The 17,951-nt window shown below is 40.9% G+C and overlaps 1 protein-coding gene across 1 annotated transcript in view; it reads right to left on the bottom strand.

Annotated features, from left to right (window-relative positions):
* LOC126473216 (guanine nucleotide-binding protein subunit alpha homolog) overlaps positions 1 to 16,092 on the bottom strand; it is an 81,191-nt gene extending 65,099 nt beyond the window's left edge. Inside the window, exon 1 of the mRNA XM_050100127.1 lies at positions 15,613 to 16,092. Coding sequence (XP_049956084.1) covers positions 15,613 to 16,092 — 480 coding nt within the window. The remainder of the gene's footprint in view (positions 1 to 15,612) is intronic.
* Positions 16,093 to 17,951: the final 1,859 nt, after the last annotated feature.

Genomic DNA, 17,951 nt, shown 5'->3' with positions numbered 1-17,951 from the left:
ATTCTGGGATTACATCCTAAAGGAATTGGAGATCTCCCTTATAAATAAGGACATCCGTAGTATCCTGCCCAGTCATCTACTATAGGGTGCCTGGGAAGCTGTTTTCTCGGATTACTAGACAACAATTCTAGAAAATTATATTAATGGAATTTACTACAGGAAGTTAAATTGACAATACTTAACTTTGCGTATTGACAAAGATGTGCCACAAGCAAATGGTGACATGTAAATAATCAATGTCCTTTGGTATATACAATTTCAATGCAAGCAAAACAAAACAGTTCATAAGTCATTGCTATAGCGTTTGAATGATGGCTCGTCATCCACTCCAGCCGCGGCGCTTATATTCTCTCCGCCCCTGTCTTGGTGTTGTCTAGTCAGTGTACTATGGCTGACATCATCTTACAGCCCTCTCTGCTGTAACATTCCAGGCCGATGTGCCAGCACTTGATGTTACACCAGAACACCATCAGTTACTGCTAAGTGAATTCTGAAGTTGCTCCAAGCAAAACACCTGTGAATTAGTAGCTTTGTTCACATCGCACCAACTGCCATGAAAACATGCTGCCTCTGCTACAGCTGTTCCCTGAACATGGCAGTGACTTACTGATTGATCTTTATAACTTGTGCTCTGATGCTTCACTTCCTGCTCCACCTTGTCAACTGAGCCACACCCAGTTGCCAAACGCCTGACCTCAACAGCTGGTGGGTGCACATGTGTAACATAGAACACAAAAAGATATTCAGTCATTAGGAACACTTGTGGATGGCACGAAGTCAATTTTCCAAAATATTGTGTCATACAGGTATGCCCCCCCCCCCCACACACACACACACACAATCGGAAAGCTGATGGTCGTACGTCAGCTTGGTAATGCTCATAAGCCTCCCATTTTTATTCCAATGCCAGCTACCTATTCAGTTAATGATGCTCCACGAAATATACAATGATATCTATATTCGAGTCAGTGTGTCATGCCACTGCAGAAAATAAAAATTAAGACGCGACTACAGAATGTGTGTCATCTGCTAAAACAACTGACAAAGTAGACAGCAAACATAGACGTAAACAGTTAAAAAAAATGGGCACCACATCAGAAAGTGGTGCACCCTCAAGGGTTGAGAGCAGTAGGTACAGAGTGGGGCAAGGTCATCACTTAATAAATGGTGGTGACTAAAATGACAGTGTCCTATACACAGCTGAGCTAAAATGATTTTCTTGTGACATGAGTGCTGAGAGAAAGTTAGTCATGCTACTGGGAAAGGTTTAATGTCCCGGAGTGTGTTCCTCTGGAGAGAAGACCATTGTGCACTCCAAATCAATACTACATGTCGACAGACAGCAACAAGGAGATCATCCGAGGAAACAGAATGACTAGCATGCCGAGGGAGGAGGGCTGCAGCCTTTGCAGCAGCATCAGCAGCTTCGTTCCCTGGCAAGCTGACGTGATTAGGAACCCACAGGAACATCATGTTGGCTCCCCGCACAGTGAGTGGGTGAGTGGAGACATTCTTGGATCCACAGTAAAAAAAGGGTGGACTGGGTACAGTGCACGAAGGCTCTGAGAAAATCTGAGTACGTGACACAATTGAGAAGGCCATGTCGTCGGATGTACTGGGTGGCCAGATAAAGGGTGTAGAGCTCCACAATAAAAATCGAGCACTGGTCAAGAAACTGATAGTGAAAAGGATTATTAAGCACAGAAGCACACCCGACACCACGGTTGGTCGGTGTAAACGAAGACAGTGTCCCCAAGCCGCTTGCTAAGTGCAAGAAACTTGTTACGATACACCAGGCCAGTAGTAGTGTCCTTAGGAAGCAAATGAAGTCCGAAGTGAACACATACCTTGGCACGAAGCCGGGAACTCCTGGAGGCAACACAGATGACAGGCACAGCCCATACTGGCGGTCACGGGAATCATCAAAAATGTGAGCATAGGATGGATGACCGGGCAAAGAAGACAGATGGCTCATATAATGACTGAGGAGAATATCCCACAGGTATGGCAATATTAAGTCAGCAGCCACAGCATGAAGACTCTCAACGGGACTATAGCCCGCGTCACTTAGGATGGCTCTTCTTCACATAGAGCCAGAGCATTAAGGAAGCATGCAAGGATGAGGACCATGCAAGCGGAGCAGCAGAGAGCGGGTAAAGTCCACACTGCCGAACTGCACTGCTGTGGACAACAGTCAGGCTCATTTGCCTACGGTACATCATATTATACGTTCAAATCTATGAGGGGAACAGTAAATATTAAAAACAAATTCTATCAATCGTCATAAGAGAAATATTAATTCACGTCTTGAAGACGTTGCATCCACCGGCGCCATGGATTTACTCCTTGTGGCGTTGGGAGATGAGAACAGCTGACACAGCTTTGTGAAGACGTGAAGTACAATTTTTCTCTCTCTCTCTCTCTCTCTCTCTCTCTCTCTCTCTCTCTTGTGTGTGTGTTTCGACTATAGTTAAGTGTAATCACTGTGCATAAAAAAGAATTAGTGGTAGAAAAGACTAATGTAACAGACTATCGCAACAAGTGGTCAGTAAGGTGTCATATTATTCGCTGTTAACAGGCATTATGAGTGTAAAGTAACTCGTTTGACATTATAGCGACAGACTGCATTTATACACCACAATTAACCATCATCTGCAAATAACTCCATGGAATGCTGACTGACAACATCGAAAACCTCTGATAACTCAACAAGTAACATTTTAGGGCCTTATTCCGTTTGTGCCTTGAAAATGACAGAGGTTTGCATGTGGAAGTATCAGACTTTGATGAATTTATCCAGCCGCATTCTCGCATGTTATTACAGCATATAACATGGTGGGAGAAGCTTAACTTCTCCTTGGATGATATGTTGCACATTATAGGCTGCATAATTCAAAGGATACAAAGTCATAATCAAAAGGCTAGGAAGTTCTCATAATTATGTATGCAACTGATATGTTGACAAACACATTTTGTAAACAAGTAGTCCTTAAAACTAAGAAATATTATTAATTTGTTCCAAAGTCTACATCATAATACCACCACCACTTCTATTTGAGTGTTTCTGAACAATCTGATCGTAAATTTACGATGATAGGTTCAAGGCTTATATCCATCATCACTTCCCAGTCAAATTCTTCTTTCTGAAGCTTTTCAGCATGTCGCACAGACTGTACCCATGCTACAGGTGGGATGTTGTCTATCGCCTAATGCACTAAACGATTCAGTGTACATTATCTTTAATGTTCTGTTTTTATCTCCCACATAGCCTTAATTAACCCTTCACCCAAATTAATTCCATGGGGCTACAATGATGACAGACTGGTTTGATGCGGCCCACCACGAATTTCTTTCCTGTGCTAACCTCTTCATCTCAGAGTAGCACTTGCAACCTACGTCCTCAATTATTTGCTTGACGTATTCCAATCTCTGTCTTCCTATACAGTTTTTGCCCTCTACAGCTCCCTCTAGTACCGTGGAAGTCATTCCCTCATGTCTTAGCAGATGTCCTACCATCCTGTCCCTTCTCCTTATCAGTGTTTTCCACATATTCCTTTCCTCTCCGATTCTTCGTAGAACCTCCTCATTCCTTACCTTATCAGTCCACCTAATTTTCAACTTTCGTCTATAGCACCACATCTCAAATGCTTCGATTCTCTTCTGTTCCGGTTTTCCCACAGTCCATGTTTCACTACCATACAATGCTGTACTCCAGACGTACATCCTCAGAAATTTCTTCCTCAAATTAAGGCCGGTATTTGATATTAGTAGACTTCTCTTGGCCAGAAATGCCTTTTTTGCCACAACGAGTCTGCTTTTGATGTCCTCCTTGCTCCGTCCGTCATTGGTTATTTTACTGCCTAGGTAGCAGAATTCCTTAACTTCATTGACTTCATGACCATCAATCCTGATGTTAAGTTTCTCGCTGTTCTCATTTCTACTACTTCTCATTACCTTCGTCTTTCTCCGATTTACTCTCAAACCATACTGTGTACTCATTAGAATGTTCATTCCGTTCAACAGATCATTTAATTCTTCTTCACTTTCACTCAGGATAGCAATGTCATCAGCGAATCATATCATTGATATCCTTTCACCTTGTATTTTAATTCCACTCCTGAACCTTTCTTTTATTTCCATCATTGCTTCCTTGATGTGCAGATTGAAGAGTAGGGGCGAAAGGCTACAGCCTTGTCTTACACCCACCTTAACACAAGCACTTCGTTCTTGATCATCCACTCTTATTATTCCCTCTTGGTTGTTGTACATATTGTATAAGACCCATCTCTCCCTATAGCTTATCCCTACTTTTTTCAGAATCTCGAACAGCTTGCACCATTTTATATTGTCGAATGCTTTTTCCAGTTCGACAAATCCTATGAAAGTGTCTTGATTTTTCTTTAGCCTTGCTTCCATTATTAGCTGTAACGTCAGAATTGCCTCTCTCGTCCCTTTACTTTTCCTAAAGCCAAACTGGTCTTCACCTAGCGCATTCTCAATTTTCTTTTCCATTCTTCTGTATATTATTCTTGTAAGCAACTTCGATGCATGAGCTGTTAAGCTGATTGTGCGATAAATCTCGCACTTGTCAGCTCTTGCCGTCTTCGGAATTGTGTGGATGATGCTTTTCCGAAAGTCAGATGGTATATCGCCAGACTCATATATTCTACACACCAACGTGAATAGTCGTTTTGTTGCCTCTTCCCCCAATGATTTTAGAAATTTTGATGGAACGTTATCTATCCCTTCTGCCTTATTTGACCGTAAGTCCTCCAAAGTTCTTTTAAATTCCGATTCTAATACTGGATCCCCTATCTCTTCTAAATCGACTCCTGTTTCTTCTTCTATCACATCAGACAAATCTTCACCCTCGTAGAGGCTTTCAATGTATTCTTTCCACCTATCTGCTCTCTCCTCTGCATTTAACAGTGGAATTCCCGTTGCACTCTTAATGTTACCACCGTTGCTTTTAATGTCACCAAAGGTTGTTTTGACTTTCCTGTATGCTGAGTCTGTCCTTCCGACAATCATATCTTTTTCAATGTCTTCACATTTTTCCTGCAGCCATTTCGTCTTAGCTTCCCTGCACTTCCTATTTATTTCATTCCTCAGCAACTTGTATTTCTGTATTCCTGATTTTCCCGGAACATGTTTGTACTTCCTCCTTTCATCAATCAACTGAAGTATTTCTTCTGTTACCCATGGTTTCTTCGCAGCTACCTTCTTTGTACCTACGTTTTCCTTCCCAACTTCTGTGATGGCCCTTTTTAGAGATGTCCATTCCTCTCCAACTGTACTGCCTACTGAACTATTCCTTATTGCTGTATCTATAGCGTTAGAGAACTTCAAATGTATCTCGTCATTCCTTAGTACTTCCGTATCCCACTTCTTTGTGTATTGATTCTTCCTGACTAATGTCTTGAACTTCAGCCTACTCTTCATCACTACTATATTGTGATCTGAGTCTATATCTGCTCCTGGGTACGCCTTACAATCCAGTATCTGATTTCGGAATCTCTGTTTGACCATGATGTAATCTAATTGAAATCTTCCTGTATCTCCCGGCCTTTTCCAAGTATACCTCCTCCTCTTGTGATTCTTGAACGTGGTATTCGCTATTACTAGCTGAAACTTGTTACAGAACTCAATTAGTCTTTCTCCTCTTTCATTCCTTGTCCCAAGCTCATATTCTCCTGTAACCTTTTCTTCTACTCCTTCCCCTACAACTGCATTCCAGTCGCCCATGACTATTAGATTTTTGTCCCCCTTTACATACTGCATTACCCTTTCAATATCCTCGTACACTTTCTCTATCTGTTCATCTTCAGCTTGCGACGTCGGCATGTATACCTGAACTATCGCTGTCGGTGTTGGTCTGCTGTCGATTCTGATTAGAACAACTCAGTCACTGAACTGACTGCTAGCTGCTCAGAAAGAGAATGAATATTATTGGCTGCCAGTGGCTAGTGGAGGGGAATGCACAGAACAGCTGAAATTTGGGCTGCCTTGCTGCATGACACAGACTATAGGCCTAGTATAGGAGGCACCAGTGGCTAAAAATCCATAATCCAATTTCAAATAGATGAGGGACTGGTTTAAATGGAGGAGGATGGTCGATCCACTCTCCACATGGCACCGCATAAAACACTGAGGGAGCGAGTACAACGAGCTGCCAGGTAAGAAACGTGGGAAGACTACCAGAGGTTGCTATCAAATGCGAGTCCCAAAAATTTCGATGTGTCAACGAACAAAAGAAGGAATGGGCCGAGATGTAAGGATGGGGGAAGAAATTCCCACCACCACCACCATAAGTTCATACAAACAGCCTTGTCAGCAGAAAAGCTCCATGAGTAAACATGATCCCAGGCACTGCTCAAGCAGACAGTTTAAATGAGAGCTGCAATAGATCGCAAAGTCATCAACGAAAAGAGAGCCTGAGATACCTGTTGGGAGACAATCCATAACAGAGTTAATGGCTATGGCAAATGAGATGATGCTGAGCACAGAACCCTGAGGCACCATATTCTCTTGAGTAAAAGTGTCCGACAGGGCTGCCCACATGTACCTTAAAAACCCAGTCTTTTAAAAATTCCCGGACAAAAAGGGGGAGGCAACCCTGGAAGCACCACTCATACATAACACGGAGGGTACCCATCCTCCAGCGGGTGCCATACACCTTCTCCAAATCAAAAAACATGGCCACAGTTTGGCACTTTCACAAAAACAATGTTCGTAATACGAGTTGACAAGGTGGTGATCAACTGCAGAGTGGTGCCTGTGGAATCCACATTGGGCTTTAGGGGGGAGATTCCAAGACTCAAGCTATCACACCAGCCCACCATTAATCATATATTCTATCACCTTGCATATGCTACTGCTACTGGTGACAGAATACGGGTGTAGCTACGGGTATGACAATGGCCTCCTGCCAGTAACTGGGAAGTATGCCACCTGCCAAAATGTTGTTACAACTATGGAGCAGAAAGCATAGGCCCTCAGGAGATAGATGTTGCAACATTAGAATGTGAATGTCGTCCGGTCCTGATGCAGATGGCTGGGACAAAGAAAGTGGATGCTGAAGCTCCCTCATGGAAAAAGCAGTATTGTAAAATTCATGATTCTGGGAGGAAAAGATATCATACTTGGCACCGCTGCCCATTTCATTTGGTAGTAGACATTTTTGAAATGTTTGCAAAATATCAAACCAAAGTATTAGAGGTATCAAGATGGTCTACAATAACACTGCTTTGGTCAAACTAGGACGCAGGGAATGAACCACTGTTCCTAAACGCCAATGGAGATTACCCCAAACAGCAGAAGAGGGTGCAAAACTGTTAAAAGGGCTTTGGAAAGGAAGCCAACTAGGTTTTTGCCATCCCTGAAAATGTGTTGACACTGTGCACAAGACTGTGTACAAGGGATACAGTTTAGCATTTTGGGATGGCGTTTATAAACACGACAGCTCATCTCCGTATGCATATTGTGTTGCGACGTATCTCAGTCCACCTGTGAGGAAGAGGAACGAGGTATGGAAGATTCTGCAGCAGCAGGGATAGCGTTTGTAAGGTATTCTACCTCGTCATCAATGCAGGAATGTTGATCAAACATGGCTTGTGAGGAATAGAGCTGCCAGTAAGCTTCGGAGAATTGCCAGTTGGTTGAAAACACAGATGGGATAGGCGATAGCAAATGAATGACACAGGGGAATTGGTCGCTTGAGTGTGTGTCAAAGAGAACAGACCATTAGAGATGACAAACAAGCTGAGCAGTACAGATCGAAGGTCCAAGTGGGAAAAAAGAGTGTGGAGTAAGAGAGAAATGTGGGTACCTATGTTCATTGAGTTGGATGAAGATATCCACTAAGAGAGAGCCTCTCAGACGGGTGTGGAGAGCTCCAAAGGGATGATTGGCATTTAAGTCGCTGAGCAGCAACAAAGGAGGAGGAAGTTGTGCAATAAGTTGCAAAAAGTCTGCCCTGGAGACAGAGGAAGATGAGGGTGAGTAGATGTTGCAAAGAGAGAAGGTGATACTGAGAAGGGAAAGAGGGAGAGCAACAGTTTGAAGCTGGGTGTGGAAGGAAATGGTGTGACTATAGACATCATCCTCAATGAGCAACATGACTCTCTTATGAGACAGAGTCCTCACCTTGGGGTGTGACCAAAACTGACTGAAGTGAAGCGTAGGAGATGAAAGCGATTGTGAGGACGTAATTTTGTTTCCTGGAGACAAAACAACTGGACAGTACAGCAGTATGATCACAAGAGGAGCTGTAATTCAATCCTATTGGATCTGATGCCACGAATGTTCTATTGGAGAATAACCATATCCAATGATAGACAGGAGATGGGCCAAAAAAGGGGACAATCACGGCAGTGGCTTCCAAGTGCCAGAATTCGAACATGCAGAACGACCAGGTTCAGAGGTTGGAGGATCCTGGTCCATCAGTTCCGCAGAGATGTCGGTACTTGCCTTCGGTAGGCCAACGAACTGGCTGTTGGCAAAGTACCCACGCAAAACAGAGATTGGCCAGGTGAGGGTATTGGGTCGTGACACAGCTGAAGAAGAATGCTGAGGTGGAGAAGGGGAAGATTGTCTACCTTTGTTCAACTTCTTAGAGCCTTGGCATGTCAGGCGCAGACCCAGACGTTAGCTGGCTAGATGTACGCAGAAAGTCATTGCGGGAGTACTCCTCTTTGGATTTCCTAACTTCTGTTTGTGAGGCATGTAATTTCACTAATTCAGGCAAAGGTTTATTGGTACAGTGTGCACCTGGAGCAGCTGAAGATGAGGGTGTGGCTATTGAGCTGGACAATTCCACAACCAAGGCAGATAAAGTCACACATCTGCATAGCCATGTCCACCTTAGGTCGAGGTGTAGCAAGAACTGTACTGTAATTGCAAGAGGGTAGTGTACAAAAATTGTGGTAGTCAAAATTTTCCGAGCAATGTGAGTAGGAACCTTTGAAACTTCACCTGGATCTTCTGAATGCCTCTCTTTGAGGCAGGTTGGACAGTCACAGAAACAAAAATGCTGCATTTTCATAAGACTCACAGGTGTAGTTGTAGCGCTGACATTTATAGCAACTTGTGGGGTTCAGGATACATGGTCTGACATTAACTGCTTCATAGCCAGCTGTAATTTTTGACTGAAGTACCACTTATGGTCAAATGCGTGGAATAGGGTGCGGGTTGGCACTAATTCTTTATCAACTCTTTTCATGACATGGTGAGTTCAACCACTACCTTGACAGCAAGATAGGCTGTTATTTAAGCCTCGGTTAGGTTATCAAGCAGCTGAGTGTATATGACACCAGGGGAGAAATTCAGAGCACAGTCTACCTCTAATAGGATAGCTGTGGAGAAGCGTTGCATTAACCAGTTTCTGTGCGTGAAGAAGCTCTACCTGTCTCCAGAAGCAAGGTCCCATTATGCAACCAAGAGTAGAACTTCACAGGACCGGCAAGGGCCTCTACAGTCTTCTGAATTAACAAATGGAAACCACCATGAAATTGTGACCATCTTCTGTGCATGACACCCCAAATTACAGGGTGCAGCCATGAGAGACATCAATTCTTTCATCTCAACCCATTTATGTTTCTGAGATGAGGAACTCTTTGCAGAAAAATCCCCATGCTTGTCAGCGTCTACAATGGTACGCTCCTTCCTGCTGGCGGCCCTCCTTAGGGAGGCTCACCCGCCTTAGGTGATGCACCACAACTCAGATCACACCTCCCAGATTCCAGACAGAAGGACCAATCGGCATAGAGGAAGGTACCACCTCAAGCAATCAACCCTCCCTGGGCTTGGCTTTATCAGAGGGTACATACAAACCCTACTTGTTGACCTGGGGTTGGAAATTATGCTTTACCCAGTCACCTTTTGCATGTCAAATGTATAGGCCAGCCTGCAGGAAAGCACAGTGGAAAAAAGAGACTTAAAATGCCAAAGCGGAGGAAGAGTAAGAAGAGGACGGACAGGGAAAGAACGATAGGTGACAGGACAAATCCATACACAGTTTTACCAAGAACTTCAGTTTGCCGAAGGAGGCATATGACTCGGTCCCCAAGGGAGGGAGGAAAAATATAGCAGGAGGATTCACACGCAGCACGGGGAGGAAAGTAGTGCTGCAAAGGCTGGGGGCCCCATTGTAGCCAAGCACATACCAAAGAGTGGTGAGCCCCATGGGGGGATAACAACTTGGGAGTCGGGGGGTTAGCGTTCATCAGAGGCAGGGGTATCATCAGGAGTGCCCCAGGGAAGAGTGATATAGGACCGTTGTTATTTTCTATATACATAAATGACCTGGCAGAAAGGAAAAGCAGCAGTCCAACTGTTTGCCAATGATGCTGTTGTGAATGGGAAGATGTCATTGTTGAGTGACTGTACAAGGATAAAGGACAACTGATAAAATTTCTAGTTGGTGTGATGAATGGCAGCCACCTCTAAATGTAGAAAAATGTAAGCTAATGCAGATAAGTAGAAGAAACCAACCCATAATGTTCAAATACAGTATTTGTAGTGTACGGCTTGGCACCGTCACATCGATCAAATATCTACGAGTAATGTTGCAAAGCAATGTGAAATGGAATGAGCAAGTAAGGACTGTAGTAGGAAAAACGAATGGTTGACTTTGGTTCACTAGGAAAATTTTAGGAAAGTGTGGTTCATCTGTAAAGGAGACAGCATGTAAGATACTAATGTGACCCATTCTTGAGTACTGTTTAAGTGTTTTGGATCCATACCAACCAGTCTGGCTCACCAACATACCAACCAGTCTGGCTCACCAACATGTTACAACATAAATTTAAACTTGGGAACACTTCTCTAAAATCTACACAGAGTTATACTGAACACTGTTCTCATTCTATACTTCTGTGAAAGAAATGCTGTGTTCCTCAATGGCAAGTTACACCAGAGTATTATGCCAGAAGCCAACAGCGAATGAAAAGTAGATTTCAGTTAATTTTTTGACATTTCCATCTCCAAAAACTGATATTATCTGTAATGCAAAAGTTGCACAGCTTTGATGTTTAAGAGGATCTGGAACATGTGACTTCTACTCCAGGTTCTTAACGACATCAATACTTCAGGCATAAATTTCGACTACTGTTTTTCATTTACTTATTTATTTATGCTTGCGGATTATTCCCAATTAGTTTTTGGCTTGTGCAGTACAGAATTCCTTGTCATTCAGTGACAGTCCATTGAGTCAGCTATTAATTTCCAACAAAATTTATTCACTTTCAAGTATTAAAGTCTCTTCATTATGTTCCATTATAATACTTGCACAATCAAAAAATAAAACTATTTCTGTTCTTAGATACTTGATGGTAGCTCATTTACATACAACAAGAATGACTGCGACAAAATGTCTGTAGCACACTTTTTACTTGTTATTCCCGATTCTGAAGATTTTATTTCACTGTGTACACCCCCTGAATTTCTTAATGCGACACTCTGCATGCTTTTAGTTAGATGGGATGGAAACCAGCTACCAGTCAGATATTTTATACCATGATATTTGAGTAGCAGGTTACTGTAAACTGAACAATCAAAAGATTGTGACAATTCACAGGAAACACCAGCTGCCAAAATTTTGTATAATTTGATTTAAAAAACACATTATGTGCAGAAATGCTTTTCAAATTCAAATAAAGACCGAACATCTTTAGTTTTGAGGGAGATATGTTACTGTTTCCTGTAAATCAGAGAGAGGTAAGCAATGGGACGGGTCAGTAACAATTAATGGCCGTCTTACTTCATTTCTTGTGAAAGAGTGACAATGGTATTGTCTGGAAATATCCCTCATGATATTGAATTCTTCCTTTTTTTTAGGTCATCAGTCTTTTGCCAAGTGGGCTACTGCGACTTCTCCTCATTTGCCAAGCTCTCACATTAGCCTTTCCATCCAATGTTTTCAATTATTAGTTGAATATATTACAATCTCTATCGACCTCTACTGTGTTTCCCCTGTACAGCCCCTCTAGCACAATGGAAGTTATTCCCTGATGTCCTAACACATGCCTCCTCTTCTCCTCAATTTCTTGCCCGCCGATTCTGTGGATAAGCCCCACATTTCTTATCATATCAATCTGCCTAACTTCCAACATCCTTCTACAGGACCACATCTAATGTGCTTTGATTCTCTTCTTTTCTGGTTTTGCATATGTAACTCAATATATCACTTACGTGAGACGAATAGGATGTCTCAAGTCTAGTACAGAGCCAGCAGCCACTTCAGCTTTTCTACTGCTCACAGGTTGGCAACACATCAGTTTGGGATGATACTACCACATAATCAATGAGGAGGTGAGGCAATGAATCTCTAGAGCCGAAATAGGAACCATTCTCTTCTTCGCTGTTATTGTAAATATTTCACCTTTTTTAAAAAAAATTATTCTCGAGTATGTCACGAATTACTAGGTTATGGTTAGACAACAATATTATGAAAAGGTCAGATTGCTACTCACCATATTGCAGAGATGGTGAGCCACAGACAGGCACAACAGAAAGACTACTAAACATGAGAGAGAGAGAGAGAGAGAGAGAGAGAGAGAGAGAGAGAGGGGGGGGGGGGGGGGAGAGAGAGAGAACCACTGTCTTTGGCTGCCAGACTGTGTGTATGTTGGTCTATTTTACCACTTTATCCATTAAATTCTCCACATCAATCTTCTGAGATAATTCCAGCAAGCAGTTACTAAACACGTTGACAACCCAAATGCTATAATTTATTAATTGGCCATTTCCTTAAATAATTACTCCTCACATTTGGCTTCACACAGAAATCCTAAAGGCTTTTAGTGCATTAAATACTGGCCCAAAAATAGTGTATACAAAACAAGAAATCTATTACAAGAGCCTCCTCTCAGCTTACTGGTTGAAAGGGGCACAGGAAAGAATGATATATGTTACTTAACTGAATTTTTACTTTTTGGCAGTTCCATAATTTGTATAATACCTGCAACTTTGGAGTCAGTCAAAAGATTCAGCACGAGTGCCCCAGCATTCAATATATGCAAAATAATGGTTCATACTGCAAATATTTCTTATTCATTATAAGAAGTATACTGTCTGTGGCAGGAAATATTCAACAATAAATCTGAATACATAGTATGTGGTGACAATGTGTGTTGTTCTGATAGGTGTTGGTATTTGATTTCTCCCGTGGAGAAAAAATCTGCTAGAGTTTCTAAGGGTTCATTTACTCCAAGTGCAATGGAAGAAATAAACGCTCAGCTACACAATAGTGTCAGCACAAGGATATGCCCTCACCAAGGTGCTGCAGGTAGCACGTGTTATACAATGCTGAATGCCCATTCTTCTCCTCTATTATAGACATGGAATTCTTGTGAAAGTTTGCACTTCTTTTATGAGGACCAAAATAAGAAAATTACTTCCGGAGGGCACGAAAATAATCAGCGAGTTTTAAAACATATTTTAACTTATCTATGCCAGAAAAATTTGTAAAACTAACATCTACATAGGCCTACTATCTCACAGATAGAATATCAAATAGGAGGTTTTGGTTGCCCACCAACAGCAAAATAATTTACAGTAGCCCAATGTTTTTGGGTTGTGTACTTCAGAGCTTGTCTATTTAGTCCGTATCATCCACGTATTCTCCAAACGGGCATGAACAGCAGTGTGGTGAAACTGTTTGTCATGTAGTTCATGAAGGATTCCCCAGCAAACAAATTTTCTTCTGCCATCCTAAGATTGATAGCTACTTTTCTCAGAAAACAACATTTTTCAGATAATCCTTATTCTTATTCCATTCTCAATGGAACTTAGTCTTTCATAAAGCTAACACCTTAAGCACAAGACTGCTATAGCAACAATCTCAGTCATGTTACCATGGAATAGACCTACAGCTCCATTGGCGGGTTGGGCGTGGCAGCTTCAAGGGCCTACCACAACCAAAAACATAACACAATTTTGTAAACATCTCTATGGCAACACCTCAGTGTTGTAAAAACTCTGTATACGGCTGCTGTTTTCGCATACAGCCATTAACACTCTGCAGTTAAAAGCTGGCAACAGTGGTGCGGGCTGTCAGGGTTCTACTTACACTGTCTTGATATAATATAGCCTATGCCTAATACAGATATCAACAATAAAGTAATAGAGAACATGATGTTCAAGAAAATGAGGCAATTTTATGAAGAACAACTGAAGGGCACAGGTTATTTGCACAGAACACACTTAGATGAACACAAGAATTGAGAGTCTTCCACGCTATATGCCAGATGAAATTGTATATTCGGCAAGCACTGCTACTATCTGAGAGTAAAAATTTATTACTGAATGAAAGTTAGAAACGCAACAGGACCAACATATAGGAGAGTCATTTTGTCATTCCATGGAGCATGTCTACGCATGTAAAAATAGCAATCTTCTCAGACACTCATAAAAAAGGATTGGATACCATTCTTGAATCGACCTTGTCACAAAGTTACATGTACAACTGATGCCTTACAGTATCACCTTCAACAACGTACTATTCGGAGGCTCTATCACGTGCTACGTTAACTAACCAGTCGTACACAATAAACCTCTTATAGTGACTATCCTCTCATCCAACTGTAGGCTTATTTTGTACAGAATATGCAAATCCAAAAACATTAGTCACAAATAGATTCCACAAGCTGTATCCTCTCACGTATTTCTCTAGTTTTCTGCCACTAATGGTAATGACCATTTAAGTATAATTAGCATGTACATGGTTACAATTTTTACACAGGAAATCAGTGAGTCATATGTCACTCATTTTAATTCATATTACATGTTTGTTGAAAACAAAGAGGGTGAGAAAGACTAAAGTACAGATTACACCGAATTTCAAGCAATGCCTCTATTAATAGAAAGACCAATTTTGCATCTAGGGATAGGTGGCAATTTGTTGGTCATGAATTACTGTCCAAATTACATACAAGGCAATGGAAGGTTTACAACAAGCCTTCTCAATGACAGTTACATTACAATGTAAAGTCTCTTAATTATCAAAATTATCAAGTCGCTCTCGCTTCTCTAGTCAGCAAGGGTATGAATTACTTTGATGATGATACAAATAACCATTGCTATACAATAAAAAATTAAATAATAGATTGATCATTCTCAGTACCATAACTGAACTGCACACAGAATCATTTCTATTCAAAGACATTAAGTTCTTTTTCTAAAAGGAGTAAGGAAAAGTGAGTACAAATACCAATGCCACACCCACTTATGGGCAGTACAATGGGAAAAAAATGTTAAATGAACTTTAACAAGCTAGATTTTGTTCCCCATACATTATCAAAGTGGACATAAAATTGAATTTACTGATAGGCCTAAGCTAGTAATCCAGGTAAAGACATGAGAAAAATGGTAAGTACACTTTAATATTTGTGTCTACGGGAACAAAGTACTTGTCACACAACTGCACAAACATTACGCTGACATTAGCTCCTACCAGTCAATACCTCAACTTCACAATCACCAAATGCCATGACTTTATTATAATGTAAACAATGGAAAAATCTCCTGGGTTAACAAGCTCTCACTACTGGGACGATTAAAACATGCAGTTAGCAAATAAAAAAGGTAATAATAATTAGAATACGATATACTTACAAGCTGGAATTCGCTTCTTCTATCGTAGGCATGCCTTATTCCAGCGTCCTTCCACAAGTTACTTAGGGACGATGCGTACTGTAAAAACAATCTAGCATCTAGAATCATGCTGTTTTCGAAACTCAAGACGTGTTTTCCACTTTCACTGTTTTCTGGCTTTTCCCATGGAATTTGTAATTTGTCTCTCGCATCAACTAAAACTTTCATACCTTTCACAATGTTAAGATATATCACTTGTTGATATTCTTTAATAAGTTCAGGTTCGAACTTTACCCCATGGATGATCCGCATTTGTTTAAGAAAAGTTGACTTCCCACTTTCACCAGCACCTAACAGCAGCAGCTTCACTTGCCGTCGGAACGTCTGCTTGTCTTTTTCAATAAGTCTGTCAATTTCTTGGCTCTTGTGTCGCTGTTCTATTTCTTCAGGACTAAATTTAAACTGCAGACAGCAAGCACACGACCGCACACCGGCCGCCATCTTGCCTAACACTGTTACTCAACAGATCACCCAGCATTCACAGAAACTGTTTAGCTTCATGACGTCATAAGACCGACGTATCATTGGACGCCAAACGCCCAGTGTCAATGAATAGCGAATTGTTGTGGTGAAATTATAATAATTTCACTTAACAACGAAAGCGCTGACGCCCAAACTTCAACGTCAATGAAAATAACCAAAGCCTATATGTTAGTTAATTATAATAGACATAAAAGAATTAAAACACAACGCTTTCTATGGAACATCATCCCCACACGGCAAACTGACATGGTATTTACGCTTATTTTATTGTTCGAAAATGGTATTCATGTTTCATCTTTACCATTCGCAACTATCATAAATTCCGACTTTTAGATGAGCGTAAAGTTGTAATTGTGACAGCTGAAGCACTAACAGAATGGGGATTATTTCTCCTTATGAAATAATTTCCTATAACAATGGTAAGAATTTGACTAAACATTTCAAAACGTAAGTCGATAAATTCACGATATTGCTGTTATGGTACGACAAAAACGTATTATTAGTTACCTCCAGTTACGAGAAACAAATTCTCATAAAGGAATCATGACGACAACACGCAAAAAATATCCTTCGCGTCAACCGCATTACGTAAAATGATTAACTTCGTATGAGCTCTTTTTATGCAGCATACAATAAAAGATTAATCTTTTAGCTAGAAATAATAATAATAATGTTGATGAAGCTGTGTATTTACGCAGGGCATGAGCAAGGTTTTTCACGTGGATTCAGTGAGTAATACTTAAACTCTTGTTACCGGTACTGCTGAACTTCCGTCTTTGGATAAAATATTCCTGCTACAGGAAAACAAATTTTCAAATAAAATAACTGCAATTAATTTTACTCCCGATGGATTAGCAATAAGTATGGTAAGCTATTGGGTGATGGTGAGGAAGGAGAGTAGAGCAGATCATTGCTCAAAATTTTCGTTTAATCATTCAATTACATTTCAGTCTTCTGCTGCGCAGCTTCGTGTCAGGACTGATTAAACTATATCGCAGATTAAATTAATACCTCACTGGAATTTGTGTCAGCTATAGACTAGTGGAATTAAAGTCACCCATGATGTCAGCTGATGGATCTTGTCAAAAATCACCCTCTAGGACGATGGCTTAAATGCATCGTTATTGGAATCTATTGAGTACTATGCCCTTGGCAATAGTTTAACCTCTAAGTCTCTGTGTCCCCTGTAGGAGACAAAGAACATATACTATTAAAAAAATTGTGGTGACAAAATTCAAGCATTGTTCAGAGTGTTAGCCATTTCAACGTGTAAACGGAAGGTCGCAGCACATGCTGGAACTGAAACAAGCCACGCAGATTGCCTTCTGTTTGCTCTACGGCAGTGCCAAAATGGCTGACACAAGAGGAAGGCATTTTGTCGGTGCTCAAGCATGTAAGTAGTTTTTATCAGTCATAGTTCACTAATTAAGACGATAATTTCAATGCAGTTACAGTGTTTAATATTCAAACTAAAAACATTACAGTAAAATAACATAAAAATAAGTTTTGCATATACATACCATGCTGCAAATTTTGGATGTCCCATGGAGGGGACAATTGGACTCAGCACTATAAAAAGTCATGTTTATTTTTCTTAGATTAGAAACGTATTGGCCGAGGTTTCTTGCATTTTCATTCTACTTTGTAACAGGTTTTCATCATAAAACTTAGAACAATTCTAAAATGTAAGCAAGCAGTTAAAATTTTCCGAAATTTTTAAAATTTCTGTAAATTTAGTGTTCTTCTTTCCTTTAAAATTAGAAATAATTTAAGGCTTTTGTTAGTGAAGTTTTAAATGAAGATGATAGTGAGATAGG

The sequence above is a fragment of the Schistocerca serialis genome, chromosome 4 (assembly GCF_023864345.2).
Source record: "Schistocerca serialis cubense isolate TAMUIC-IGC-003099 chromosome 4, iqSchSeri2.2, whole genome shotgun sequence".
NCBI classification, from domain to species: Eukaryota; Metazoa; Arthropoda; class Insecta; order Orthoptera; family Acrididae; genus Schistocerca; species Schistocerca serialis.
The sequence above is the reverse complement of the archived record's forward strand: the minus strand, read 5'-3'. Positions and strand labels throughout refer to the sequence as shown.